The sequence below is a fragment of the Amblyomma americanum genome, chromosome 1, assembly GCF_052857255.1.
Source record: "Amblyomma americanum isolate KBUSLIRL-KWMA chromosome 1, ASM5285725v1, whole genome shotgun sequence".
Lineage (NCBI taxonomy): Eukaryota > Metazoa > Arthropoda > Arachnida > Ixodida > Ixodidae > Amblyomma > Amblyomma americanum.
The window spans coordinates 231,012,026-231,039,911 of NC_135497.1; the positions used below are offsets into that span (position 1 = coordinate 231,012,026).

Below are 27,886 nucleotides of genomic sequence, written 5' to 3' on the forward strand. Positions count from 1 at the left end.
GAAACAAAAAAGAGGCATATTCCCGTTTACCACAGTTACACGTTAGAAGCTTCATATGCCATCACAGTCCGCAATCAAGGATCCTGGAGTTGCATGTCGAAACAAGAATGCAGACAGATAGCAAATCTGGTTCAACATCAACCTAGCATCTTATTACTGATCTAATCTGGACCAGAACGGAGAACGCAGCTTTAAACAATCACAATTGGTAAGAACAACCTGACTGCTTTTTCTAGCAGTGGAATGCGCTCTGAATAACTTGCACCATAAAATCAGCAGCAGCCAAAAACAAGAACACTTGAAGAAAATAGGCACTGCAGGATCTCTGATTAGGCTAATTCTCTGTTAATGCCAGAAGATCTGTGTCAGGTTTTACTGTAGTGGACCACTGGGCGCTACAGTCAAACCTCAATATATTGAAGATTGATATTACAAATTACTGAGTATATATACTCTTGCGTTTTGCCGAAATTTCATATTATGAATTTCGGCTATATCGAACGATTTTTTAGTTTTTTACTTGTTCGCTATAACGAGGTTCAACTTGGCAATGACCTGTTTCCCGATTCATTTTTTTTACTTCCTACCATTGGTAATTTCAGCCTGTGATGTCATTACCGACAGCTAAAAAAGCAAGGTCATTTGCTGAGTGCAGCATCTAAGGAAGGGCTGAATAACAGCAAAAAAACTAAAGATTTAACAGAGGAAAAAAATCTGTTCACAAATGCAACCCCTGATCCAGTTATTCTCGATTTACAGAAAAAAAAAAAATCAAACATTCTTTTGAATTCTATTGGGCGACCCATAGGGTATAGTTTGAGAAACACTATTGTAGTGTATTGACACCTTGCTCACTTTTCATTATCAGTGACCCACAGCTCTGACATCACAACTGCAATTGCTCAAACAATGATGAATGACACCAAAAAGCACACTGCACTCCCACCTTTGACACCTGGATGGTCTTCAGTGTTGCACCAGGTCACAAGGTGCTTAATTAGCTGCTCATTTAGGCCCAGCTTTGTTGCCACTGCCTCTGCAAATAAAAGAAAACGTTTCCAACTTCATCAGCTAAAGTTCAGTTTGTAGTAATAAAAATGAACAGGTGAAAAGGAATGCCATTTGCTAACTTTCTTTAGTATCTCACGACAGCCTTTCAATGTATCAAAGAAACATTAGTTATGTTTTATTTCTAGCTTGTACAGCAAACTCAATAGTGGGAGCTAGAAAGGACTACACTGTGGTGCAACACAGTGATTTAGATAGCTGTCACTGCACTGCAGTCTTATTACAAAAAAAGCTGAACACATGTTCACCATTCATGATCTTTGAATCTGTGCTAATAAAATTGTTGACTAGCATAATGCCACAAAGCTTTGTAATTTTTACTTGTTTGTGCTCGAAGCTGCTAGCATGTGCTTTTATCACTTGGTTTCTGATGAAAGATGCTGCCCGGTATATCTGGAATGTTTGCTGCCATGCGGGATTGGTTCTACTTTGTTTGCAATAATCGTAAGCGATTTCCGTGCATAATTCTTTGTCAGCTTGTCAGCTTTAAATTGAGTGCAGCTGAGAGCGGCGTGGATTCTATTCATTGCCGACTACTGAGCACGTTTGTTGCTACTGCCACGTCTGAGTTCTTAAGTTCTTTGTGGGTGCAAGTCAGCAGAATAAAGAGACCATTTCAGTGACACCACAGTTTGCTCATATGTTGTCCCCAGTGCTGTCAGCACCATGTGACAATGGTGCTGTCATCCTCACGCTATTCAACCGATATGCAAACCTTGCATAATTTGCAGTCACACCTGCACATATCAAACTCACAAAAAAACGCCTACAAGTTCGATATAATGTGTAATTCAACATAACAGTAGCAGTAAATTTAACAACACGCAAACTCATTGAGATTGAAAAAAATGAATTTCTGTGGCAGCTACTTACTGCGAGCAGATTATCGAGCGAAATAGCCATGAATTTTTTATATTCCTTCATATTCACTGCCTCGGAGAGAACACATATTTCAATGTTATCGAAGGACTCCATACAGCTGAGACCGCAGCCTTCTATAGACACGCAATAGCAACGAACCATCCTGAGCGCACGGGGCACATCGAAGTACATGGGCACAGGTCCTCTCAAGTCCTCGTCACAATTCGCATGAGATGTGTCCTGGTTATTCGCGACATCGGCAAGGTTGTATTTGCCTGCAAGCTCTCCCGCAGTATCTACGTCGTTATCCGTGGACACAAAGCCGCCTATGGTCGCCCCATCATAATAGCACAGGAAATCCGGACAACTGGTTCCACAAATCAACAAGACCCACTACGGCTTCATCGAGCCCACCCGACAAAGAAGTTGCTCAGTCTTCTCCGGGAAAGCAGAGACCAAAATGTCGAAAGCAGTTCTGTATAGTTTCGTTTTTGCCATCATTCCATGAACCACTCAGCACAGACAGGATGCCTTAGAGGTCGACTGTTAGGTCTCTTCCAGTTCTCAGGTTCTGCAGGAGCCGTTCAGTCAGATGTTTCCTACAACAAACTGCCACTGCGCGGATTATCCCCTGGCCCAATGGTTGAAGCACCAATGCAGCGTTCAGTGGCAGGAAGCGAAGTGCAATGTTGCTGAAACTAGCACGGCAGCGGTGGCCAAAGCCGCTGTCTACGATGAGGCAAACGTTGCGATCTTGGCCCACCAAGTCACCATTCCAAGATTTCAGCCACTTGGCAAAAGGTTCACAGGTCATCCACGCTCTTGGATTGCACCTGTAGGTCACCAGAACCAAAAATGCGTTCTGAAAACATTGCAGAGACTTGCCTTTTCTGCCGAATCTCTTCTCTGCTTTTGCCTGAAAGGCAGCCATGTTCTTCAAAATGGCGCTCAGCGTGCTTCTCGGAATCTTGTAGGCTACGGTCACTTCGGATTTCTCCTCACCTCATTCAACACACTTGATAATTTCCAGTTTCGTGGAAAAGGGCACATTCTGCCATTTCGCAATTGCCACCGTGTGCGTACACAGAGGCAGCAAAAACCATGTCTCTGTATGGCAGAGACTATAACCCGATTGCCTTTCCCACATCCGAGCTTCGGCTCACGTCCGTGATGGCAACTCTTGCACCTAAAGGTGCTCGAGGCTAAAGGGAAGGAAGAGGGACCTGGGAGTTAAGGCCCTACATTTGCCCAGGCCTCGAAGTTTGTGAGGGCAAGTTCCCTGTGTAGGGGTGCTCAGCATAACCTGCACAGAGGTTACTGGCTTGGCACTGTCGAAAACGAAACAAGCGTTCCCCGGCTGCCGTAAGGTGAACGGTCCAAGCCTTGATCATGGAACCCCTGGCGCCGTGGTGTGACCACCGCCTCGACCTGGTGTGCCTACCGTGGAAGTGGAGCCAAGTGGAGCTAAGTCCCAGCCAAGTCTCTGCCTTTGAGTGCCTGCAGGATCGTGCCTTGGACACTTACTTGTGATGTTTGCCTAAGGGGTTGGAAGCCCATGGTGTGAATGGTGGAGGGCTGCAATGGGCTTGCCCCTCATAAAGGAGGAGTGCTGCTCGCAGTCTGGTTGCCTCCCAGTGGCGCCCCAGGGCCTGGAGTGATGTAGTAGGGTGAGGGGCGGTAGACACAGAGCGTTCCTAACAGCTTAGATGGTAGTCCACTTGGGGAGCCCTTCCCCAGGTGGTTGTTAGCGTCTCAGGTGTTCCAGTGGGCGTTCTTTGGTGACACCGGGCATCCGTAGGTTGTGCAGGGTTAGCTGCCCTTCACGCCACCTCTGGGGTGGTAGTCAGCTTGGGACCGGTGCATAAGTTTCCGATTCTCCATGCATGGTACGACTTTCATATGTATTTTGTTCCTGGCTGTTGGATGGTAGCCGACCTTTGTGATAGTCTAGTTGGATTATGAGTGCATGAGGGTACAGGCGTTGGGTGCCCAACTTTATCTCGTTGGCCATGCAGCCGTGCTTTTACCCTGTACTACTGCAGCCCTCAGTAGGAATTCAGCTATCCATGAAAAGCTAACTACCGGTGATGTGCTGAGGGAAAGCCGGCTTCTTGAGTCGACCGGAATTGTCCGAAGTTCGATCTATTGGATGTGACGGTTAATTTTTGTACAGTATGGCTTTACATTTTCCTATATGTGTACGATGTAGGTTTACGGCGCTCAGAAATTATTTGAAATAAAGGATAACTGCATCTAACCGAGTTCTGTATTATTGGGTTCGACTATACTATAAGTATAGTTAAACCTCGATTAAACGAAGTCGGTAAAATCGGCAGTTTACTTCGTAATATTGAAATTTCGCAACATCGAACTTCGCCTCCTAGCATGCTCAGAAACCGCCAAAAAACGCGCTGCGAATAACTGACAGGAAAAGCCTTTATTTGCGATGAAAGTGCTCCTTCTGCCCTTTCTTCACCAGCAGCAACGGTGTTATGCGCATCTTTTGCGAGCTCGCGAGCCGCCCCCGCACATCTACCGTGCCAACCACCTCGTGGGTGATGGGAACGATGCACTCGTCTTGAATTTTGGTTTCGCTGTCATCATCATCCCCTTGTAAGTGCCCTGAGCACACTGCAGATACAACATCGCGTTCCGCCGCTGTCACCACTGCGACCTCGTGGCCGTCGGCGGCAGCCTCGCGTCGGGCCATGCCGTCGGCCCCCTACCTCCCTCGCATTTTCCTTACTCTTCTGTCTCATGTCGGCGAAAACGAGGAGAGTGTTCTCCAATCACCAACCAATGAAATGAAATCAGGCCAACCCCACTCCTCGTTTTCTGCCATAAGCATGAGTGTGTGCCTTTTTGCATATATGCACATCGTCTGAGTGAGAAGCGAGGTTGTCACGTGTGAAGTGCGCGACTGGCTTCACAGCTTATAGGTGCGCCGATGGCACCGACCTTCCAGTTCTTTTACCAAGCTTTGGGCATCTGTAAACATGATAAACACAGTGTGCTGCCTTTGAACGCAAGCAGCGCGTCACATTCGGCGCCAATTCGCCGATTTTGGGTGAGACAGAGCCGCGGGCTGGCCTGGCAGGCTGCCAAGGCTAGGCAGACGCTCGTGCTAGCCTCGCCCGTACTGCCTCAGATGGCGCGGCCGGTGGCACGCTCGCCACTATGACCGTCGTTGTAGTTACGTCTTCCATGCGGCCTGTGTGCGAGAGCAGTACGGTGCCCATGTTACGTAAGCGCGCTCCGATACACGCTTCGCTGAACCGCTCGTGCCCACGATACAATTTTTCCGCAGGTTCGTTTCCAGCCAGCAATGAAATTTCGTTGCATTGAAAGTGCGCCAAAATCTACTTCGTTATATTGAGGCTAAAAATACATGGCATTCTATGGGTGCAAAGTTATGAAAACTGGAATACTTCGTTACATCGATGCTTTCGTTACACTGAAGTTCGTTATATCGAAGTTTAATTGTAGTTGCAGCTCCAGATGCACTGCAATTCAGATATGGAAAGATATATCTTCTATCAACATTCATACGTTGATCATAAATAGTTGAAAAAAGATAAAACAAAACTGGACGGGACACTTAAGCTCCTTAAAGGTATGATATGATGGTGCTAATGGGTTAATGCACATATATCCTTGCCAGACCCCACATATATCATAATGCACATTTGCCTTTTACAGAATTCTTAAGAAATGCATCACTCCAGCATCCTGAGTGCAACTGGAAATCAGAGAACACTCACTGTGCTCCCATGCAGTCAGCTTTTCAAGAAGTGTGAAACAATAGGGACACTCGTGAGAAGCCTCCCAAGCTGGCTGATTTGTCTAACCCAGATTTCTAGTCCCAGCGGCCAAACCACTCCCAAGTCGCTCACGCTTTTCCAGAAGGTTTCTTGAAATTTAGATATAAATATGCATCCTGTTGTGCATGCATTTAACCCAATATGCGGTATAAAATGTTGCATGCTTATGTAGGCCCGGAGCCTCGTAGCAGACAGTATGGAGAAAACTCATTAGGGAAGAACTGTTGGACCTATGGCTACCAAATAGCATGTGTAGATTCAAGGCACTACCGAGGAGTGAGATATGTATTTCGATTAACACTGTCAGGCCGAACTTTTGCTCCGGTCTGACGAGAATATGCAAAATTGGTTATTTTCTACTTTATATTTATCACTGGGAGTCCTCATACCACTCCTGGCGCAGTAGTACAGCGGTTAAGCAATGCGCAAATATAGGTAGTTTACTCACAATCTGGTGGGCAGGCTGTGATGACGTCACAAGGTTATGAGATCAAGGTTGCCCACCTGCCATCTAGGTTGCATTTCTGGGTATTTTTCATTCACACTGCTGCCGCCGGGTTTTTCATTGGACGGGGCCCTTAACGTAACCATTTGAATACAGCACTCTCAATATTGTGGTTATATTTCAATTAGATACAAACTCTACTGAAAAGTAAGCAGCGGATTAAAGTGGGTGCGGGATTTGCCCCCACTTCCCTGGGTGCAAAATTTAACGTAAGAAACAAAACCATGCTGAACCCAATTTCTTTGATAAAAAATCTACACGAAATGCATAACTAATATAGGAGCGCACCTCCGACCATTCCCTCCAAGAGCGACTCATAAAATTGTCCTTCAAGCAGCAGGCAGCACAGTGCATGTAGCAAAAACTAGAAACAGCACTTGAATGTGGCATGAACAAGGAGTATAGAAGTGATACGTGGTCTGTACTGGTTTTCTTGCCCTGGTCAAGACTGCAGAACGCCTGAGTAACAAGAGGGTGAAACGACATGATGAGTTGTTTATGGCAGCCAAGTTAGTAAACCTGGCCATAAACAATCGGAAACAACCTCCCTCAGCAAACTAACTAACTGATAAAACAAGATAAACAGCCAAATGGCCAAAATTTAAATAATAATACTAAAAAACTACACACAGAAAAATGAGGTAAAAGTGTGAGGCATTCAAACAGTGAAAGAACCCTCAAGGGCATTGCTACCACTTTAAATTCTGCACAAGCAACCCAGGGTGAGATGTTTGACTCGAGTGATTCAAATATAAAACAGTATGATTTGCCATGAAGACAAATCCGAAACTGTGGTAACAACCGACAGCAAAGCAGTCCCCAGATTTGACTGATGTAGCTGGATGTTGCTGCTTAGTCCAACACACAAAAATTGCCAAGCGTAAAGCTAAAAACAGCGACAACTACCAAGGGTGAGGCAATGGACATACCCTGTTTATCCACCAGCATGCGTAATGTACCCAGAAGCTTGAAGACTACAGGGAAAGTCTCCACAGCAAGCATTGAAAGCAACTTGTCAACAGCACCAAGTTCTGCGAGGAGGGGCTTGTTTTCCACTGAACACAGAAAAAAAAGGGAGTTTGCACTGCAGTAAGACATGCGTATCTTTGATCTCTCGTCTTTAAAATGACGACACAAACCATGCTAACATACAGCACCTTTAAGCAGCAGGTTCCAGACAAACACTGCTTACAATATATATATATATACACACACACACACACACACACCTGCCAAGGATACTACCAATATGTCCATCATTCTTTTTTTTTTTGCCTCTAAACATGACCTCTTGCTTTTCTTTCGAAAAGTATTTTACTAACCACTACAGTAGAATCTTGGTGATACAAATCTCATATCGTCCAAAATTTTGTATCATTCAAACGAACAAAATTCGTGCGCAGAAGCATGGAAAATACATTGACGCAGGTCCACATGTTTACGGCTTACAGATTTTATTCATGGCCGTACAGCCACAGCACGCTACTCGCGGTGAGTACAGCATGACTGACTATCGCAATTGACAATTGAGACATTGGCGATGTGCAGGCCGTGCATCACTGCTCACTGCTCGCGGTGTGCACCGCATGATTAGCAATCGCGACTCGGCGATGTGCGGCCAGCGCTTATTGCTCGAGGGATCATGGCTCGCGCATTCGTATCATACGCAGAGACATGGAAGAGAGTTCGGAACATCTGAAATTCCACATGTACACAATGCGCTCTGGCCGGAGAATTTTACGAATTCGTATCATCACGAAATTCGCATCAAACTTGTTGATATCACTTGAGATTTTACTGTAAATGACAACTGGTGGTTAAAAAACAGGCACAAAAACTGTGTGCCTGTCAGGTTTCTTCAAGCCACCATGATTTTTGGCACATTCTTTCCATCCACTGTCAGATGAAGTACTAATTTGTGTTCTTAAGGCACCAACACTCAAAATGCTGTTGCAGCGAATGGAGTTGCCATAGCAGAATGGGCATACATATGATAAACTTATTCCCACTCACATGGGATGGCAAGATTTCGAAGTGCTGCCAGTAAGGCATGCTGTAGCCTGATGTCTCCGTCTGTTCCAGTGTGCTCCGTAAGAAGATCCAAAAGACGTCTGGCCACACCATCTCTGACCATCTGAATACAGTGATCATCTGCACATTTCAAACCAAGAAGAAAGAAGAGCAAGCAAGGGTGAAGCCTCACACTTGCATTCATTGGTAAGCAAGCACGCTTTTTCCAAAGGTGGTTTGTGTTGGCAAGCATATTCTACCACACTCACAAAATGATTTCCTTTCTCAGTACTTCATGGTCACATTTAAGCTTTGTTTGATTCAGCCGTGGTTCTCTGCACCGCCGGCACCGGTTCACGGTGCGCTGCACCAAATGGATGGATGGATGGATACGGCTGAACCCTTTATATCGGGCAGTGGCTCAAGCCACCTGGCCATGACTTATGAAATTTTACTCTTGTCTTGATTTTAGCGACCAATCAGATAACCTTCTCTTGGTTACTTCTACCCGCTTAAAATCTACTTTCACTTCACTGTCCTTAAACACCAATGCCTTGAATAAATTAGCCCCGCTGCTTTCCACTGTAGGGTGAAGCCCTTCACAGAAAAGTATCAAGTGTTCAGCCGTTGCCTCCTCCTCCCCGCACGCAATGCACAACGTGTCTATCTCGCGCTACCTGACTCTATATGTCTTACTCCACAAAACTCCCGTCCTGGCCTCAAATAACGAAGAGTTTCCCCTACAATTATCATAGATATTTTATTTGGCAATTTCCTGTTTAAAGATCCTGTACGTTCCCAGTGCCGATTTCGTCAGCATCCCTGTTTTCCACAGATCTCTCTCTGTTTCTTTAACCTTTTTCTTAACCGATAATTGCTGATTTGCCCCCTTACTGCTGTCCAGATATTTGCTTGTCAATTTTCTAGTTCGCTTTCTCCATTTCGTGTCAACATTCTTTATATACAGGTATCTGAAAACTTTCCTAGCCCACTGGTTTTCCTCTATTTTTCTCAATTGCTCCTCAAATGCTATCTTGCTGCTAGCCTCTCTGCTCTCGAACGACGCCCATCCTATATCACCCTGTACCCCCTGATTTCGTGCATTGCCATATGCTCCCAAAGCTAGCCTCCCTACACCACGTTGTTTAATTTCTAACCTTGCTTGAACATCTGGTCTCATGCACAGGACCGCATTACCGAAGGTCAGGCCAGGAACCATTATCTCTTTCCAGATCCCTCTTACCACTTCATACCTATTGTAATTCCACAGTGCCCTATATTTCATGACAGCTGCATTTCTACTAGCTTTATTCATTACATATTTTTCATGCTCTTTCAGATATTCAGCACCGTTATTTATCCACACCCCAAGATACCTGTACCCATCCACTACCTCTAGCGTGAACTCCTGTATTCTATGCTCGCCGCCCTCATCATTAAATATCATGACTGCAGATTTTTCCTTACTAAACTTGAAACCTAACCTATCTCCCTCTGCACCACATATGTCTATCAATTTCTGTAAATCTTCCTTGTTGTCAGCCATTAGCACTATATCATCTGCGTATATTAGTCCCGGTAATGACTATTTAATCCATTCTCCTTGCTTGAAAAAAGAAAGGTTGAAGCCTAGTCCGCTAACCTCTAGCTTGGTCTCCAACCCTTGCAGGTAAAACATGAACAACAAAGGAGACAGAGGACACCCTTGCCTAAGCCCCCGCTGTATCTCTACAGGCCCTGATACATTTTTTTCCCCATTTTATAAGCACTCTGTACCTTTATATATATCTTTTAAAAGATTAATTATGCCATCTTCCACATCCAAAGTGCCCAGTATGTCCCACAAATACTCTTGAATAACGTTGTCGTAGGCTCCCCTAATATCAAGAAATGCTAGCCATAGAGGCCTGTGTTCCTTTTCAACAATCTCTATACACTGCGTCAATGAAAATAGATTGTCCTCCAACCTCCTTTGTTTCCGGAACCCATTTTGTAGTTCCCCTAGCACCCCCTCGTTCTCCACCCAAGCCTGCAGTCTATCCTTCATAATCTGCATCACCACCCTGTAAACCACAGATTTCATTGTTATGGGATGGTGGTTACTTACGTCAGCTTTGTCCCCCTTTCCCTTATATGCCATGTGCATTCTACTTAATCGCCATTCATCGGGGACTTTCCCATCCGCTATCATTTTATTCACTACCTGTATTAATGTTTGCTTGGATTGTGGTCCTAGCTTCTTTTTAATAAACCGGAATACCATCTGGTCCTGTTGATGTGCCACTAGGAACCACTAGGAAAGCCCTCGATTCACAGCACCCCCTGCACCACTGTCCGCGATTGATTTGGGTGCAGCCGTGATGTCACTGCGGTGCAAGGAACCTTGGCACCGTCCGCGAAGGAGGTGCAGGAAAGTTGTGCACATGCAGAAAGCTTTGAGCAGATGACGTGCAGACGACGCTAACATGCTCGTAAGTATTGAAGGTGAATTGAGGGAGGTCTTCACTGTCATCGAAGGGTCCTATGTCATTTTGCGAGAAAATGACGCTGAAATATACGCGACAGCAGGTAACTTTCTGTGTTTTTTGTTGTACCTGCTACTTGTAACAGATAGCTAAGCTGTCAGTGTGCGTGCGAGTTCACACAAAACATTTTTTTTTTCAGACGGTGCAACAATGGTGTGTGGGCTGTTCGAAAAATACAGGCAGGGCGAATCGCGGGTGTGTTTTGCCGGCGCCGGTACCTCTGCCTGCTGCCTGGACATTAATTCTGCTGTGGCTACAGGGATGCCGGGGCTCACGCAAAGCAGCGAGGTAGCTTTAAACTGCTTATAAAGAGCTAAATGAGCGAGGCGGGCTCTCGACAGTAATCTGTTGGCGCCCCCTATAGGCATCAGAAAATATGCAGGGCCTTGAAGCACGCCGAAAGTTCCTCGAACAACTCTCTGGATAGTCTGAAGAGCCTCATGAATTCGAAATTGAAGTAGCAATTGCAACCACGCTTTTACAGTACTTCGGAATTCGGCTGCAATCGGTCCAAACAAGTGAGTTGCGGCAAAGGACAGCACGGAATCGGTTTCCTGGTATTCACTGTCGTAAGAGTAGAACTACTCCATAACAAGGAACTATGTGACGTCCCCCATCGTCGACCATGGCCAACTCCATGGACGACGACAGTCTTGTTATGCACGAAAGCGACCGCACACAAAAAACACACACGAGAACTGCACCACTGAACCCTTCCATGACGAGCAGATGACAAGAGATGCCTGCACGCGCTCGATTGAAAATTGTCGCACATAAGGTGCAGCGCTGCTGACGCGCTGCACCTGCACCACAGAACTGGTCCTGCACTGCGCTGGCACCAGCGACACTTTTTCAGGACTGGTGCCGTGAACCAGCTCTGAATCGAATAAAGCTACAACATTCTTCTCCCAGTGTAAACAAGAAATAAAATTTTCTAGCGTCTGCTAATGTAACCTGCATGATGCCATTGTGTTAAGTTCTCGTGTGCTATTACACTGACAATGGTGTATACATTTTTTTGGTACCATATAGGGGCGTGAGAATATTCTAAATTTCGAATACGAACTGAATATGCTTGTTATCTGGCTTGTATTCGATCTGAGAAATTGATATTCGAGAATTTCTGAATATTCGGCAGAAACCGAATACTGCTGACATTTATAAATTCAACCGTGGAAAAATGACAAACTCTGGGCAAATTACCCAACGATTGAGTTTAAAGTCTCAGGAAAACAGTACAAAGGCTTCCTTTTCGCATTCATCTCCACCATTTACTGCATGAACAGATAGCGGGCTTTCACACATATCACACGCTTCGAACATTCACAACACGGAAGAGTAGGGTTTTTTGTTTGATCTTTCCATAATGTGTTACATACTTATTGCCCCCACCCGTGGCACTCATCCTGCTGCCTCCACAATTCAGTATCTCATTTTGGCCAACAAAGTATGTGGGAAAGCCCACTTGCAGAATTTCGCATGGAGCTCCCAAAGGGGCGTCGAGTTGAGGTGTCACCGGCAGGGCAAGATACTGTGTGAAAATCCCGTCAATTGCATGGTGCGTAGTAACCCGCACACCTCTGACGTGCGTGTAATGGCAGGCGTGATGACGACTGGAGGTACCCTGTCGCTAGGAAAAGAACTAGCCTGGCTGCGCAGTTTCGGTTTCCGAGATTCGTTGCCAGCCCCTAGTGATGGCAGCTATCGGTCGAGCATTCACCAGCCGTACAAACTCAGCTGCACACCACATATGGATACCTAGAGGCGCATCACTGGTAATTTCTTGTTCTTTTTAGTAGAAGTCTTGCCGTTGTGAAGCCTATGTGAGTACCCCCCTTTCCCCTCGATTACGTCTGCGTCGTTTGTTCAGTTCAATGTGCCAAAAATGCATGTTCGTCATGGGCTGTTCACTGTATGTGCAACGGAGCTTCCAGACAAGAAGGCCTCACCGCATTTTAGGCAGTATTTTTTTTGGGAGGGGGGCCATTTTATAACTCGACCTTCAGATAATTCAGGCACTTCTTTTGGTCCCTTCTGCTCTGAATTAATGAGACTTTACTACCCATCATGTTATTTTTAGTTGCTGGTCATGTGTCAATTCCTGGATTTCATTTAGTTACTCATTTTGCATGACCACATTACGGTTGCATACTGTTATGCTGGCCATATTGAAGCAGCACACATTTCTGTGCATGTCATGCTTTTTTTTTCTATGGCTTTGAGTCAGTCCAGCCTTGTTTAAACTTGATCACAAAAACCATATACTATTTTGAAAAAAAATAATAATAATAATAAGGATAACAATATCCTGCTTGCCATTTTCTGAAAATTTTTTCATACCGAACAGATATTCGATATTCAATTCGACATTTGAAGGTACTTTTTCTTAATATTTGTATTCAATTTTCATTCAAAATTTCAATATTCAAAAACCCCTTGTACTACATCATTCTTTTTTACTGTTTTGCAATAGCCTGTCTTTTTTTTTTTTAGTAAAGAAGAAACAGAAGACTACTTTTGGCTGCTGAAAACAACTCTTCAATAAATAAAGTGAGTTTTAATTTCTGAGTAAGCAAGTTGTGAAAAAACACGTGATGCACTGCTGACCTTTCCGAGCAAAGTTACCCGCCGAGAGAGCGCCAGCCACGCGAAGGTTGTCATCATCCGCCTGTAGCCATGCCATAGTCGCTTTGTAGATAGGCCCACTGCCATTCTGGTAGACGTGTCGCATGCTGGCATCTATTCAGACAACAGAAGTGAAACATCACCAATTAGCACCACGGTCACCACCACACTTCTAAGAATGGGGGCAAAAAGATAAATAGAAAATAGCTTCCTTACAAACATCCAGCAAAGACAACATACACAAAGAAACTGGAAATAAGATATGTTAGTGGGTGGACGGCCATTCATTAACCGTTTTGTTGCCCGGGTGGAGCCCTATTTATCAAGTTGTAGAAATGCAGCCAAATATTGCTGAGCTTGTCATGAATTAATATCCATTGGCCAAGTGTCATCGAGTGCTCTGCATTTCATTTGAATGCCGAGAGAAAAAAACAGCAGCCAGAGGCTCCACAGAAAAAAAGAGGCCCTGTGGCTATACGGAAGAATTTCCTCACAATCATATTTAGCAAGAGTAACAGTGCATTTTTGGTGAGTTTTAACAAAAAGCACTGAAACACTGAACAAAACAGAAATTAAACTGTAGTGCTACACACAAAGTAGGATGTGAAGAAGCTGTGAAAATGCGAGCAGCGAGTACTGAAGAGCATTTGCACAGGCACCAAAATATTTTTTCATGCAATGGCCACAGCAACACCAAGCACAGTGCTCCATGTTTAAGCATTGGTCCACGCCTGACACATGCTTTGTTTTAATATCAAGTCCCGTCTATCACAAAAAATAGATGCATTTCTAACACTTCCAATCAACGCTGTTCCTATCCTTTTAGCAAACACCAAAGGTCCCACACTGCTGCCCAGTCAGCAGGTCATGATGGCGGTGAAAGTGCACATTTAGCTCTGTTACATGTGTGATAACTGCAGATGACAGTTTCACATCATGGGCGGCAACAGCGGCGCAATTTAGTAGGGGCAAAAAAATGGGAATTTGGTTTGCCCATTTAGTTTAAGTTTGAGGCACTACTAAAGTGGCATGCTGCATTCTGTGCGCATGCTTTTTCTTCAATTTACCCAGCAAGGTTAATCATTTTTGCATCAATTATGGCACTTAAAATGAACAGTTATGTTCAGAAATCATTTTTCCTAAACACCTCATTAAAAAGCAAACTTTGCTTGTTTGTGAGTGACTGTGAAGCCAAATAGTGCAGTCACAAAGTCAAGGGTAGCCTAATGCAAGTTCAATTCTTTAGAGCACAGCTCTTAGGTGCCCATTCCTGCATTCTGCGGTGTAGTCGTCAGCGTTGTCGGCATAACCGGTTGTCCAAGTACTAGAGCAAAATGCCACCTGGACGGTGGCTGTCGCCTATCAGGTGGCAGGTAGTAGAAGAGTGCAATGCCACCTGCCACAGTGAGAGCGGAGGAATGGACAACCGGAAGGCGGCTACCATGGGAAGATCCCAGAGGGTGGCTGGCAGCGTAATACACCACCTGCCACCGTTGGCAGGCGGCATGTGAAGAGCTGCGCTCAAATTTCACATTACCAACTACCGTAATTGTCTATCAATTTTTTTTTCTTCATATATTTGGTGAAAATAAAAAATATCCTCTTGTGTAAACAAAGGGATCCCCCCAAGCCCCACTGGATGGCAGGTTCAATAGGCAATGCATATATAACATACTTGTAATTTTTCTCTTGTTCTTACAAATAATATGCTGGCCTACAGCATAGTACTGTAAAAACTTGACCAATGACCCTTCCTTGAAAGACAGCATGTCATTGTTTTGGGTACACTTACCTACTTTTGTGAGAACACCAGGAAATTGCCTGCCTGTAAGAATTCATAACATTTTACCTCACCTAACATTAGGCTGTGCTCTCAAAGTATTGTTGATTAACCTCTGACTAACGTCTGGAATGGGCAGGATGAATTCGGGGTCCGATTTAGGGTAACGTGTGTTATCTGCTTGCACTGGCTCAGGCTTCCACCTACACAGCTGGGAACACCTTCACAAACTTTGCTCTGTGTGCATAAGGTTACATTACACCAAGCTTGCATCAACTCATGTTATGTATTTGGACGACGCAGCAGGTTTAAACACTTTTTGCTAAACTTGTTAGAGCGATAAATCTTTTCAAAATACTATGTTTCCAGACCGCCAACGACAACCCCCAGTAACATTTCCTTGGTCACAGATTGAATATTAGCCCGCCCTTTACTTTCACTTGATTTCGTCTGCATTTGGCATGGTCTGTGTCTCAGGATTTTACAGTAAATGCCTGCACTCTATATGCGCCTGCAGTGGGGTAAAGGCATGAATGCAGTATTCTGTTCAGTATGAACTTCAACATGCAGTGTGTGGTTGGAGCTCATTTCAAGCAACACTGATTGTGGCCCTGGTGAAAAGTTAGCCATTGGACTGTGCACTGAAAGAGCGAGGCTCCCTCTTAAGCCTCTATGTAATTCGTGTTGTGCATTGCAGTGCATCCATTTGGTGTAAAGTGTACACAGTCGCCAACCAATTCTTCGGATTTGAAGGAGACACCAGAAAAGTAAAAATAATCAAGTCGTCCCACAAGCATACCCCTCCCGATAACTGCATGATGCTATGGGCGGATCTGTGGAGCTGCCTGGATAACCATGACGTATGAATTTTCGTTCTCAAAAACAATCGGTCAGCAAGTGTATAGCAGTACGGTCACCACAGTTGTGTTGAAGGCCACACTGAGTGTGAGATGGTATGTGGCTTGATTATGTGCATTAAAAAACATTTGAGAAAACTATTCAGTGATTATTATTCCCTATGTGCTGGTAAAATACAAGACAATATTAATCGGAGCACACAGAAACTGCTTTTATAAACAGGAAAACTGATATCTTCAATAAAAAGTTACTAGCCACTCAAGGTATTGTAAAGCTTATATAGCTCACTCATACCTAATACTAAGCATATGACCACTTTCTGCTCTAAATTATACATTCAAAGGCAAGACGCAAGCAAGTGGATTCCCCTTTATTTTGATATCTATTCAGCCCTTGCCATCTGCTTTAAATACACTACGATCTAGTCACATTCCATTCAACTCTGCACGCTTATTTTGCAGGCGGATTATTGCACAAAGCCAGGAAGTGTTTGATGTACCTGGCTCAAAATACACACCCTAAGCTATAGCACAAAGTTTTCCGGGTGAAAGAAAAAAACACTACTGAATCGAACCAGAAGCAGTGGCCACAGCCCTACTTGCACTTGCCTCCAGTCAGCACCAGCACTGTCAGGTCACACACAGTCTTCACCACACTCTGTTTCTCTTCTGATGGTGGAACACCAGGTGCAGATTGAAATCGTTTCAACACTTCAATGAGCTTTTCACAAAAGCCCAGTTCCACAAGGTCCTCTTTCACTTCATCTGAGTGATGACACGGAAGAAAAAAGTGACATAAAATCGATGAAATGTACTAAATGTTCTGGTAAAGCTACTTTTAACCTGCAAGAAAAATGCATGAATTTAATGATGATGGCTGAACATAAACACTCAGAGCTCTTTAAAAAATAAACTTCAAAAGCAAATTCACAATGCGAGCTTATAACTTAGTTTTCTTCAAGACTAATCGCACTGGTATCTCATCATTGTAATTTTCATGACAGTCATATACCTACAAAAAAATTTAACTGAAGTTGCCTTAAAAATTTTTTTAAATTCTTAAGCGTTTCTTAGAACTAGTTGCCATGAATCCTTTGGCACTGTTAGAGATCACACCTCTTAGAGACCTTCATGACTGGGTAGGATCAGGAGAGAGAGAACTTGGGTCATGGTTTATGGGGGTTTAACATCCAAAGTGACTCAGGCTATGAGTGATGCCGTAGTGAAGCGCTCCAGAAATTTTGACCACCGGGGTTCTTTATCGCGCACTGACATCGCACAGTATAAGGGCCTCTAGAATTTTGCCTCCAATGAAATTCGACCGCCACAGCCGGGATCACATCCGCATTGTTCGGGTCAGCAGCCGAATGCCATAACCACTGAGCCACCATGATGGCTAGAGAGAGAAATTAGTGTATGTGACTAGCCTGACTTTAATAAGGTACGCTAAGGTCTTGCATCCATGTAAACCATATCTATGTATTCACTTGAGAACACCAGTACTTCTTCAGTTCTTAAGTACAAAAGCTGGGCCTTGACATAAGACTCCTGCAGTTTTTAGATGCTTGATGTTTCTTAGCAATCTGTTCTTAGGGCAGTAGTTCAACCAGGATGCACATCTGCTGTACTCAGGAAAACATCCACAGGTGCGTGGACTGGGGACTGCTCGCATACAAAAATGCTACATAACCAGTGACAGTGAATTATGAAGAAAGCCCTACTTCTGACTGCTTGCCTGTCTAAAAAGCACAGTTTCCTAGCTCACTAGTGGACTAGTTGCTACCATATTAAAATTACAGGCAAGTTTTTGATGCTGCTCCTAAGTTTGCATGCACTCTAGTCTTGGTGAGGAAGTCACAGGGATTGAAACTTCCTAACATCAAAGCTAAATACATACACCTAATATAAACCTTTTGGCAAAGTGAAGCCATACCATGTTGTGCACAGAGCTCACATAATGACCTGAACACACACTATTCTGCTCCTTTTTCTAAAATGCACATTCACCACACTCCTCAATACTACAAACCTCAGCCTGTGTTGGCCTACTGCTGCAACAGCATAATTAAACAACCTCACCAGAGAGGAAACAAACAAAAAAGTGTCATAGCAATAGCACAAGAGGGAGCAAAGGGCAGTGCTCTAAGCATACAGATGAAATGGGAAGCAGAAACAAATGTGCTAAATGGTGATACGGCTTCCATCACAGACGCTACAAGCTCACACAGGGGTGAAAATTTTTGGATATTTTTTTTCCTGGTGGAGGGGGCAGGGGCAACACTACATTGCTATCTCCAACCATTGTATTGCTCTCACTCTGGTCCCCGTTCCCCTTTCCTTCCCTCATCTTCTTCCATCTACCTTGTCCCAAGAGAATATTTTGTGCCAGTTCCACAAGCACACACGTGCTTCGGCAATCATTAGATCTTACTTCTTGACATGAAAACACTGAGACTGTGCAGTGCTTAGCATTGGTTGGCTGTCTGTAATAAAATAGGACTGCATAATTCAGGTCTTTTATTAAGCTTGAAATTTTAGATGCTGATATGTTTAACGCACTCAATAAGGACTATTTTTTTAACCCTTTGAAATAAAATGTCTTGTTCACTGCATTGGTCACAGATGGGTAAATATTTCCTTGAGCACACGTAATGTTTTGTCGGGAACTACACTCACACTGTGCTTCTTATTTAACTAGCTAGTTTCACTATCGGGAAATTGACTAGGTTAAAAATCAGGCTGCTTAAAATTAATGGCCAGAAGTGGCACAAGTGCCCTGCAGCTATGAACAACAATGTTGCACATTTGGGCACCATATCATCCAAGTTCCTAACTACTGCATGTTTTCACTCCAAACTAGAAAATACTCACCGCTTTCAGCAAGATTTCCAAAGAGCTCAAGCAGAACTTCAGTCACTTCTTCTGAGAACACTTTGTCAAGATTACTCAGCAGAAGAGAAAGTGTGTGCTTCTCAGTGAGTCGTTTACGGCCATCATCTGAGAGAGGCAAGGTTACCAAGTAATGGTAAGACAAAAGCTGGCATGACGCAACATGCTCAAAAATGTGCCACAGCAGGCATCACCACAAAGCAGTCTACCGAGTAGATGCAAGAATAAGAGATAAAAAAGGGGACCCAAAATAACTATACATTCAGAACACTAATCAGAGCTAGGAAAATAAAGTTTTGAATTCATGTTCACAAGAATACACCAGAAGTTACCAAAAAAGCAGGAAAAGCAATGTTATAAACCACGAAACCTTTTTTTTTTTTAATACATGGGTTTTGCTTTATTCTGACTTCAAATGTAACACCTATTCTGCATAGAAAAACTTGCATGAATATGAAAGCTGCAATGCCATTACTCAGGCTAAGAAAGGCCTAACCGCTGGAGAAAAGTATCCTTTTGCCAATTTGCAACAAGGTGCACCAAATGCCTTGCCATAATGCAGCAATGAAAATATATGGCTTAACCTGACTGAAATTGCAATAAAATGTAAAGACAACGAATAGCATTGCATGCATGAGGATAGTAGCTTTGTTTTATGTTTAGAAGGCTGGTGACAGTGATTATTTAGAGGGAAAAAAAAGCCTGAAATTTTTTTTATTTTTTTTTTCCCAAACTAACTATAGGCACCTCATTTCAGTTGCATGTTTTCTTCTCTGCAATGATACATAAGACATTAGAATACATGAACCAGCAACCAGCACATGGTATTTGCTACGACCGCTAAATAATTTATAACTGAATTTCTTCGCTCATGCTGTTGCAGGTTTGGTTTCATCAGCCAAGCAATGGCTGAAACGTGTAAGAAGTGGTGAGATCAGATCACATGAGGAAAGAAAAAAACTGCAATATAACCACTGCTATGTTGATTTTTGTTATTCCAACTCTTGAAGCAGGCTAGCTTAAGCACTGTAGTGAATTTCATGCCTCTGCATGATCTAAGCACTCCTTACAAGTCACAGCCATCATTTGGATGATGAATGAAACAGCATCATGAAAAAATTCAAATATAAATTATTTAGCAGTTGTCGGTGAATACCATGAGGTGATTTATGTACATCTTAATATCTAAAGAATCATTAGAAAGAAGAAAACATGCAAGCAATAATTCAGCCTCTATAGTACTTTGAATGTAAAAAAAATGAAAGTAAAAATACCTACCTGAATCCGCAATGCCATTAAGAACCAAGATGCAATGCATGACGACATCTTCAACATCTGAATACTTTTGCAGGTACTTGAGCAGAATATCAATCACTCCCAAACGAAGGGCATCCTCTTGAATTTCTGCAATTGCAGGTCAGCCTAGTTGTAAATACATGTGATGCTACCACAGGCAAAATTTACGAATCATCATGATGTAATGGCTGCCTGCCTTTTTATGGCAATATTTTATGAGAGCATTGGAGTGTTTTCGCTGCACTCAATGCCAGCACTGAACATGATTAGCATAAATTTGCAGGTCATTTATTACCAGGTGTTTCACCTAAGATGTCCTGCGATTTTTAAAAATAGGGTTTTTGAGTTAGAAGAGCACTTGTTTTGGCATGGCATTGTCACCGGTGTAGCGCTTCAGAATAGAGCTAAGACGTGCTAACTAGTAGGCTGGTTAAATATACTGAACAAACTTTTTACTGACTACTGTTTGTTTCCTTATTTAATGAGAGGCATGTAGCCACCATAAGTAATATCCATACCAGTTTTTAGAATTTTGAAAACACAGTTACCCTCGGCACTGTGGCCCAACAAATTTTGGCTATTTCGACAAGTTATGTGCACTGGAGAGATCACTATCCCTGCAAGCATTTCAAAACTGCATGTATTTTGAAGCAATGTAGGCAAAATTTTTTGCGGCCACAGTGCTGAAGGTAACTGCGTTTAAGAAATTCTTAAAACTGATATTGATATTACTTACAGTGGGCGACACGCATCTCAATAAATAAGGAAACTAACAGTAATAGTTAAAAAGTTAAGTATTCAATATTACATAACCAGCCTAATAGTTTGGCTGCATATTCATGCAAAAGGGGAATTGAATGCAATGCTTCCACAGTAACCACAACAACTTCATTAATGAACAAATCAAACTAAATGTTGTACATCACTGCTTTATGTCCCCTCCACATGATGCTACATCCAACGTAGTCATTTTTATTTTTAATGCATCTGTACTATTTTTTGGTGCTTGTTTCTTAAGCTACAAATTTACAGCCCACTTACCATGTTTGGTCTAATGAGACCAAACATCAGAAATTTACGGTGCCATCAGAGTTTTACACTGGATAAGGCACCATGTATCACTTTATTTAGGCAACCACCAGAGTTGTGAACAGTGATGTGTGTGTGGCATGACCTTGTCATGATGTATAGAAAAAATTCCTTTGTTTTTTTTTTTTCAGCAACCTCATTCAGTTTGGTTTATGGTTTATGGGGACTTAATGTCCCAAAGTGACTCAGGCTATGAGGGACGCCGTAGTGAAGGGCTCCGGAAAATTCGACCACCTGGGGTTCTTTAACATGCACTGACATCACACAGCACATGGGCCTCTAGAATTTTGCCTCCATCGAAATTTGACCGCCGCGGCCAGGATCAAACCTGCGTCTTTTGGGTCAGCAGCCAAGCGCCATAACCACTGAGCCACCACAGTGGCTAGCAACCTCATTCATCTTACATTAGGAATGTAGGCTTTGCTGCATACTGTTTGACAATGACCTGAAAAATTAACGAGAATGACATCTTATGTGACTGTTATGCATCTGTATGATCGAACCAAGTGACCTCCAGGTTGTCGGTTTGTGTCTGAGATTGATGCTGATGGTCAGACAGACAATCGTCAGCTGATCTGTAGGTGCAGTTTCTCCTTCTTGAAACCTTTCCATCTAACATTACATACTATAAAACCCATTATTATATCTTCATAAACACTCTTCATCCAGTCCACCCCTTATCTCAAAAATATTTTAATATCTGAATTTCAATGACAGCGCTTTGTTGCACCCTAAAATCTATAGCTTTGGTCACTCATACTGAAAAACATGCACGCTTGCAGGGCAACAGCACTACCGTCAAAACAAAAGCAGACATTAGCAGCAACTTAGAAACAAAGAAAATTACAAACTTGGAAGTATAACTTTCTGAATTTCTATAAAAAAATTGTCTTAAAACCTGGCCTGTTAAAATGAAAAGGCAAAAATACCATGCAAATGGGTCTGTTCACCAGCACACAACACCGAGCATAACAGCCATATACGGAAACTCAACTCTCCTAGTGATCAATGAGAAGACGTCTGTAACAATGTTATGCTAGAAAGCCATAAAGACGCGTGAACAGAAGTGCAAAAGCTACCATAATAGCTTTGAAATACACTAGCTATATGAGCAGCTATGTCAAAGTTCTACTCATCACTCTCACAGAAGACTTGTTATTTTCAGCAGAGAGGAATGAGCAGTGCTACTCAAGTTAAGCTATTGCTCACTAATGAGAAAGCTAGCAGCACTACAAGACTTTCACACACAAAATGCAGTCTTGCGCCTGAGATAAGAGTGTATAAATCAGATTACATCACACACTACTCAATATATAGTATAACCTTAGTTTCAGGCAACAGTGAAATCTGTATTCAAGTACAAGCACTGGATGCCACCTTGTCAAGACAAAAAAATGCTAGTTACCTTGCATATCAGTCAAATTGAGAAGGCAGCCCGAGACAACAGTATGCAAATCTCTGGGTGCCGAGTCAACTTCAAGAACATTTTGCAGGAGCTGTAACAGCTGCTCCACGCCCTGCTTTGACCGAACAAGATCCCTGCCATCATCTGAAAGCATATTAAGAATACTCAGGCATTGCACTGAGCAGATCCCGCCTGACTACACCTCCATTCTTACTCATATTGAAGATTTCTCTCTCTCTCTCTCTCTGATGCAATCATTTGTCTCGTAAGAATAAAACACCACCACATACAAGAGCTGGAAACTATATGAAAAATATGCATCTTGGCGCCATGAAGCAAAAATTCCCCAACTGTTTACTGACAGATTAACAATGAATGGAACACCACGTAGCATGTGGCGCCACTGTGACTGCAACATTATTGTTCAGGTGCTGCAGTTATTTCACCACATAACCAAAGACTACAAACGGCTAGATCACTCATAGATCCAACCTCTATAATCCCACTGCATGAATTAAAATATAAAATGTGCACTTAGTAAGAAAATTTTTTACTGACAATTGCATAAAGTGCACTGTGGGCACAGAGTGAGAAGGCAAGCATTCTATACAATACACAGAAGCACTGCAAATTATAATGCAGACTTAAAATGCATGCATAAAACATAACTGGGAAAATAATGCCACTGTGTAACTTTGAGACAAATTAACAGTGAGGCTCAATAGCTGAATGAGAATCTGTAGAGTAGTGATGGCAGTGCATCGTTGAGATATGAGGCAATATGAGTTCATAAGATGGTGCAGTACCAAAATGCACTCTTCCCGCCAATTAGACAAATTAGTTCTTTGACTTCTAAATGATTAGACCACTCTAGCTTTCACAGCCCTGCATGACACCAGCAAAGAACACAAAACAGATCTACAATATACACAAGCATAAAGGGGAATTAGGTGCACTTCAGCATTCCATAAAATCTAAGTATCATGCATAAAGTTAATGCACATCATTGAACACACCTGTAAAGCTTAAATTTAAAAAGCTTTATCACATAATGCAAAAAATGAAGGTATTTATTACTAAATTAAAGCAAACATATTTATACAGACAGCAATGGCCTCACCATTATCATAGCAGATGTTCCCCAGTGCACGGCAGGCCTGAAGCACCACTGCGTAGTTCTTACAAGACACCAGTCCAAGGAGAGGTTCGACAACAGCTGCATCAGTGAACTGCTTTCTCAGAGGCTCTGTTGGGGCAAAAGCGTTTGGTTATGGCACCAACTGCAGCCAAATGCTTAGATATTACTCTGGCACTGCCACAAACCTTAACGAAAAAATAAAGAATGAAAACCTGGAGAGAAGGCTAAATAAATGAAAGACTAGATTTATGCTGCTTATGCATTAAGTGCAAAGAACTCAGGTACCAGGGAAACATAAAAATAATGGAAGGCACTTAAGACTACTTGCATGCTTTGAAGGCGAAGGCATTAATTTTTTTAATATATATTTTTTCCTTCCTTTCCAATGACACACCTACTCATCAGCATACAGTCGTAAGGCAACGCATACACTAGGTTCACCTTTACTCGCCAAGAAGCAACATGGTTTTGTGGCCTATGGGTTGCATGTTTGCCTCGCAATCTGAAGGTCCTTGGTCGATTCTCCCCATTAAGCAGAAATTTTTTTCTTTGCTGATGACGTTATTGGGGGTTTTCTGGACCATTTTTCCTGAACACTGGTAACGACAGTGGGTTTCGTTACTAATGGGCCATATAAGGCTCTCACCTTAAAAAACATTGCTAAAAATAGCCCTTCAGAGCTGGTGATAAAAACAAATAGGACTTCACACTGTCATTTTTCCCTTGTAGTGACTTTCCTTGAAATGAGCAAGCACCCTTCTGCGCACACAGTTAAACTTAGTTTGTATGTACTGACATTATTTGGCCATCTATTTCTTAATGGGGCTGTGTGAAAAAGAGCTATAGCAAGGCAACATAAGCTGTAGTTATCACAATGAGCTTGAGTGCAAGACAGTACTCTTTTCATCAAGACCTTGAGGGGCTGAAATGTTAAATTCAAATGCCATTCCCTCGCCATTACCAAAATGCCACAGTTTTTGCTGTAGCCTACAAGTATGCAATGATTGCATATATTATATTTTTACAAAGCACAATTGTGATGTGCGCAGTAGTATGCTGAATACTGTTGGTCGACCTGCCTACAACCTCCAAGCATGCAGGAGTATAAAGGTTTTTTTTATTTACTTCTTTTACAACATTTTATCCCATTACATTGAAAGCTAGACAACATATATCTACTTTGCTTGAAGCACACTTACTGTCCCTTTACATTCACAGATACCACTTTAGGCCACCCACTGTGGTGGCTGTGGCGTTCGGATTCTCAGCACAAGGCTGTGAGGTATGACTGTGGCCACAGTGGCTTCATTTTGATGGATGCGAAATGCAAAAACAGAGGTGTACTGAGATTTTCGAGCATGTTAGAGAACCCAGGGTGACAAAAATTGGCACCAAGCCCTCCTCTACAAAATGGCTCATAGACTAAAGTGCTGCTCTGGCAGGTAGAAATTCATAAATTAATAAAAAAAGGTATAAGGGCTGTTTCTCTACCACATAATGGTATCTGATAGCATTGAGAAGCAAAGAGATAACATATGACTTGGCCAGACCATGCACAAAAAAAAAAGGAACCAAAGTTATGTAAAGAATGATAGGATAATGATAACAAAGCATAATATTCCGGACCATCTCTTACAGCAAAATATTACTTCTCTGTGAACATAAAATGCAGGCATACGGACAGGTTATTTGTGATATGAGAGAGCTAGGTAATGGGTAGCAGTGCTGAACACAATGTCAACACTCTGATGATCAGCTGTGCCACAGCAATATCCAAACAAATTACTAAACACTGACAGGCTCAGATGGTTAAGCTCATTACTACTGAGCTACATTAATTCACAGACAATTACTGTGCTGGTTTCTAAACTGAAGATTATAAAAAAGTTAAACTGACCAGATTTGGCGGCTTCTGCTATGACTTGAACAAGGAGTGCCAGAGTATCTTCACTGATGGTTGAGGTAACCTTAAGGAGGTCTTTCGTGGAGCTGACAAAAATGCTCTTCACAAGGCGCTGACATACCTCCTGCCGGCTGGCTTCGGATTTTGGGTCTTTCTCTGCGCAGCAAACATCCATCAGCACGACAGTAAGGCGGAAAGGCACGGCTACATATATCGAAAAGCACTGCAGCAAAGTGTTAGCGCATTATTCTCGCAGCACTTACCGTCAGCTGAGAGGAGCGCCAGAAGACTCTTCAGACGAAGACTCAAATCTGCGCAGCTGGCTTTCGGATCTTGGCCAGCGCCGAGTTTGAGGTCATTGAGAATTTCGGTAATGTTATCTGAAAGCGTCCAACGCTATAACGAGCAGAAACATGAGGCGAAAGCGTACAAATGAAAGCAGGGAAGCATGCAAAGCAAAAGGGTGAACTGAATAGAGCAAGACTGACGGAACAATCTTATGGAACAAATCTTACGGAACAAAGTGCTTAACACGCCTGATGCCTACAGGAGCCTCCAAAAAGCAGCCTCATTTTTACACTTTTATAGTAGACCGGATGAACGTCCTCCCTGCTCCACTAGGAGCCAAGAACTCGTGCAGGCTGTCACGCCCTTCTCAGGACTGTCAACAGTTTCACTGTCAAGCTCGCCACAGCTGATCGCTTCAAGCAGCATTTTATTTAGTCTTATCCGCTCACGTCATTCAGGCATACATACCCATTGCGGACGCCGTTCACGAGCAGCACTTTACTGCGCGTAGTTATGGGAGATAGATTGGTGCATCTCTGCGACTTAACTCGGCTGGGGCAGCGCAGCGCAGGCAGCACGCCACCAACAAAACAAAGTACGAAAAAAATCTGAGTGGATCTGGATGCGGCTGCGAGCTTCATGAAAAACTGGATATGGATATATCTCCGGATGCAAAGCTGCGACGTATCAAAAATTGCGGTAAATTTTGAATTTTACGCACGTGTATATTGAACTAGAATAATTCTATAGAAATTTCTTGCGCATCTGCCTTTGGCCATGCGTAAATATACTGGCCTTTTTGCGCCGCATTATCGCCGGCATCTTACTCAATACTTCCCATTATATATATAAAAAAACCATTTCCTGGCCTGAGACGGGGTCATTGCGGCGCAATCAACCATGATCAGGCCGGCTGCACTGAGGTAGTGATTGGTCGCGCGGCAGCTGATTCTAAAATTAAAAAGGAAAACAGTGATGCAACGGGCAGCTCTGAAGTGAACTTAAAATCAACATTACTAACCATTATTAAGACGAAACACAGCGCACTCAAAATCTCCAGCCTTATCTGCCCTTCTGATTTAACACAGGACACACGCGCTTCTCACAGATTTCTTTAAAGAAAACGGCATAACTTGCTCGCACCGCCCAGGTCTATTGTGTTAAGCGGCAAAGTAGAGGAGCTGACGTCTCAGTAATTTTAATATTTTTGTTCATGTACGCTACGCGTATTATAAAAGCTAGAAAGCCGACAGATGCGCAGGAAGTTTTAAGTAGAACAAAGAACGGAACATCAACATCTGGCGCCTCATTACCAAACGCATCTGAGATGGATGCGGTAACGCGCAGCATGAACTAGTCGATTATTGCCTGATTGTTACGGGATTATGTGATTAATGCAGAGTAAAACAAAAGTAAAGCATAAATGCTATCCACACTAATTAAGAGTTGCGATAAGTGTAACTTACCGTAATCGTCATAATTATACCCATTGTTCTGGTTAATTGTGGGGCGGCTCCGTACGATATGGCAGATAACTTAGTAAAATATATGACGTTAATACGTTGCGTATTGGGATTAAAAAGCAAGCGCTTGCCATTGTTCTTTATTTCTTACATAAAGAGCACAAACGAAGAAATAAAAAACAAGTTTCGTGACATGGCCGACTGTCTGGATTGACACTTGGGAAATCACCAGGGAAATTAAGTGACCACAAACACGAACATTGCCTGGACACGTGAAAACGCTTGTATCGGCATGCGTATACGAATGTTTTTCTGGTAAATCACAGGAAAGTGAGCCGCAAGCGCATTTTGATCGCCAAAGGT

The 27,886-nt window shown here is 43.0% G+C and overlaps 1 protein-coding gene across 2 annotated transcripts in view; it reads right to left on the reverse strand.

Moving 5' to 3' along the window:
- Positions 1-26,670, reverse strand: part of vimar (visceral mesodermal armadillo-repeats) — a 51,900-nt gene extending 25,230 nt beyond the window's left edge. Inside the window, exons 1-12 of one of the 2 annotated variants that reach the window (XM_077648718.1) lie at positions 26,529-26,670; positions 26,036-26,152; positions 25,767-25,928; positions 23,852-23,977; positions 22,732-22,875; positions 20,220-20,345; positions 18,924-19,049; positions 16,662-16,817; positions 13,398-13,529; positions 8,269-8,406; positions 7,185-7,310; positions 947-1,036 (exon numbers count right to left, since the gene is read on the reverse strand). In XM_077648718.1, the coding sequence (XP_077504844.1) occupies positions 947-1,036; positions 7,185-7,310; positions 8,269-8,406; positions 13,398-13,529; positions 16,662-16,817; positions 18,924-19,049; positions 20,220-20,345; positions 22,732-22,875; positions 23,852-23,977; positions 25,767-25,928; positions 26,036-26,152; positions 26,529-26,532 (1,447 nt within the window). In that variant the 5' untranslated portion in view covers positions 26,533-26,670. The remainder of the gene's footprint in view (positions 1-946; positions 1,037-7,184; positions 7,311-8,268; positions 8,407-13,397; positions 13,530-16,661; positions 16,818-18,923; positions 19,050-20,219; positions 20,346-22,731; positions 22,876-23,851; positions 23,978-25,766; positions 25,929-26,035; positions 26,153-26,528) is intronic. The other variant, XM_077648719.1, reaches the window with a different exon arrangement.
- Positions 26,671-27,886: the final 1,216 nt, after the last annotated feature.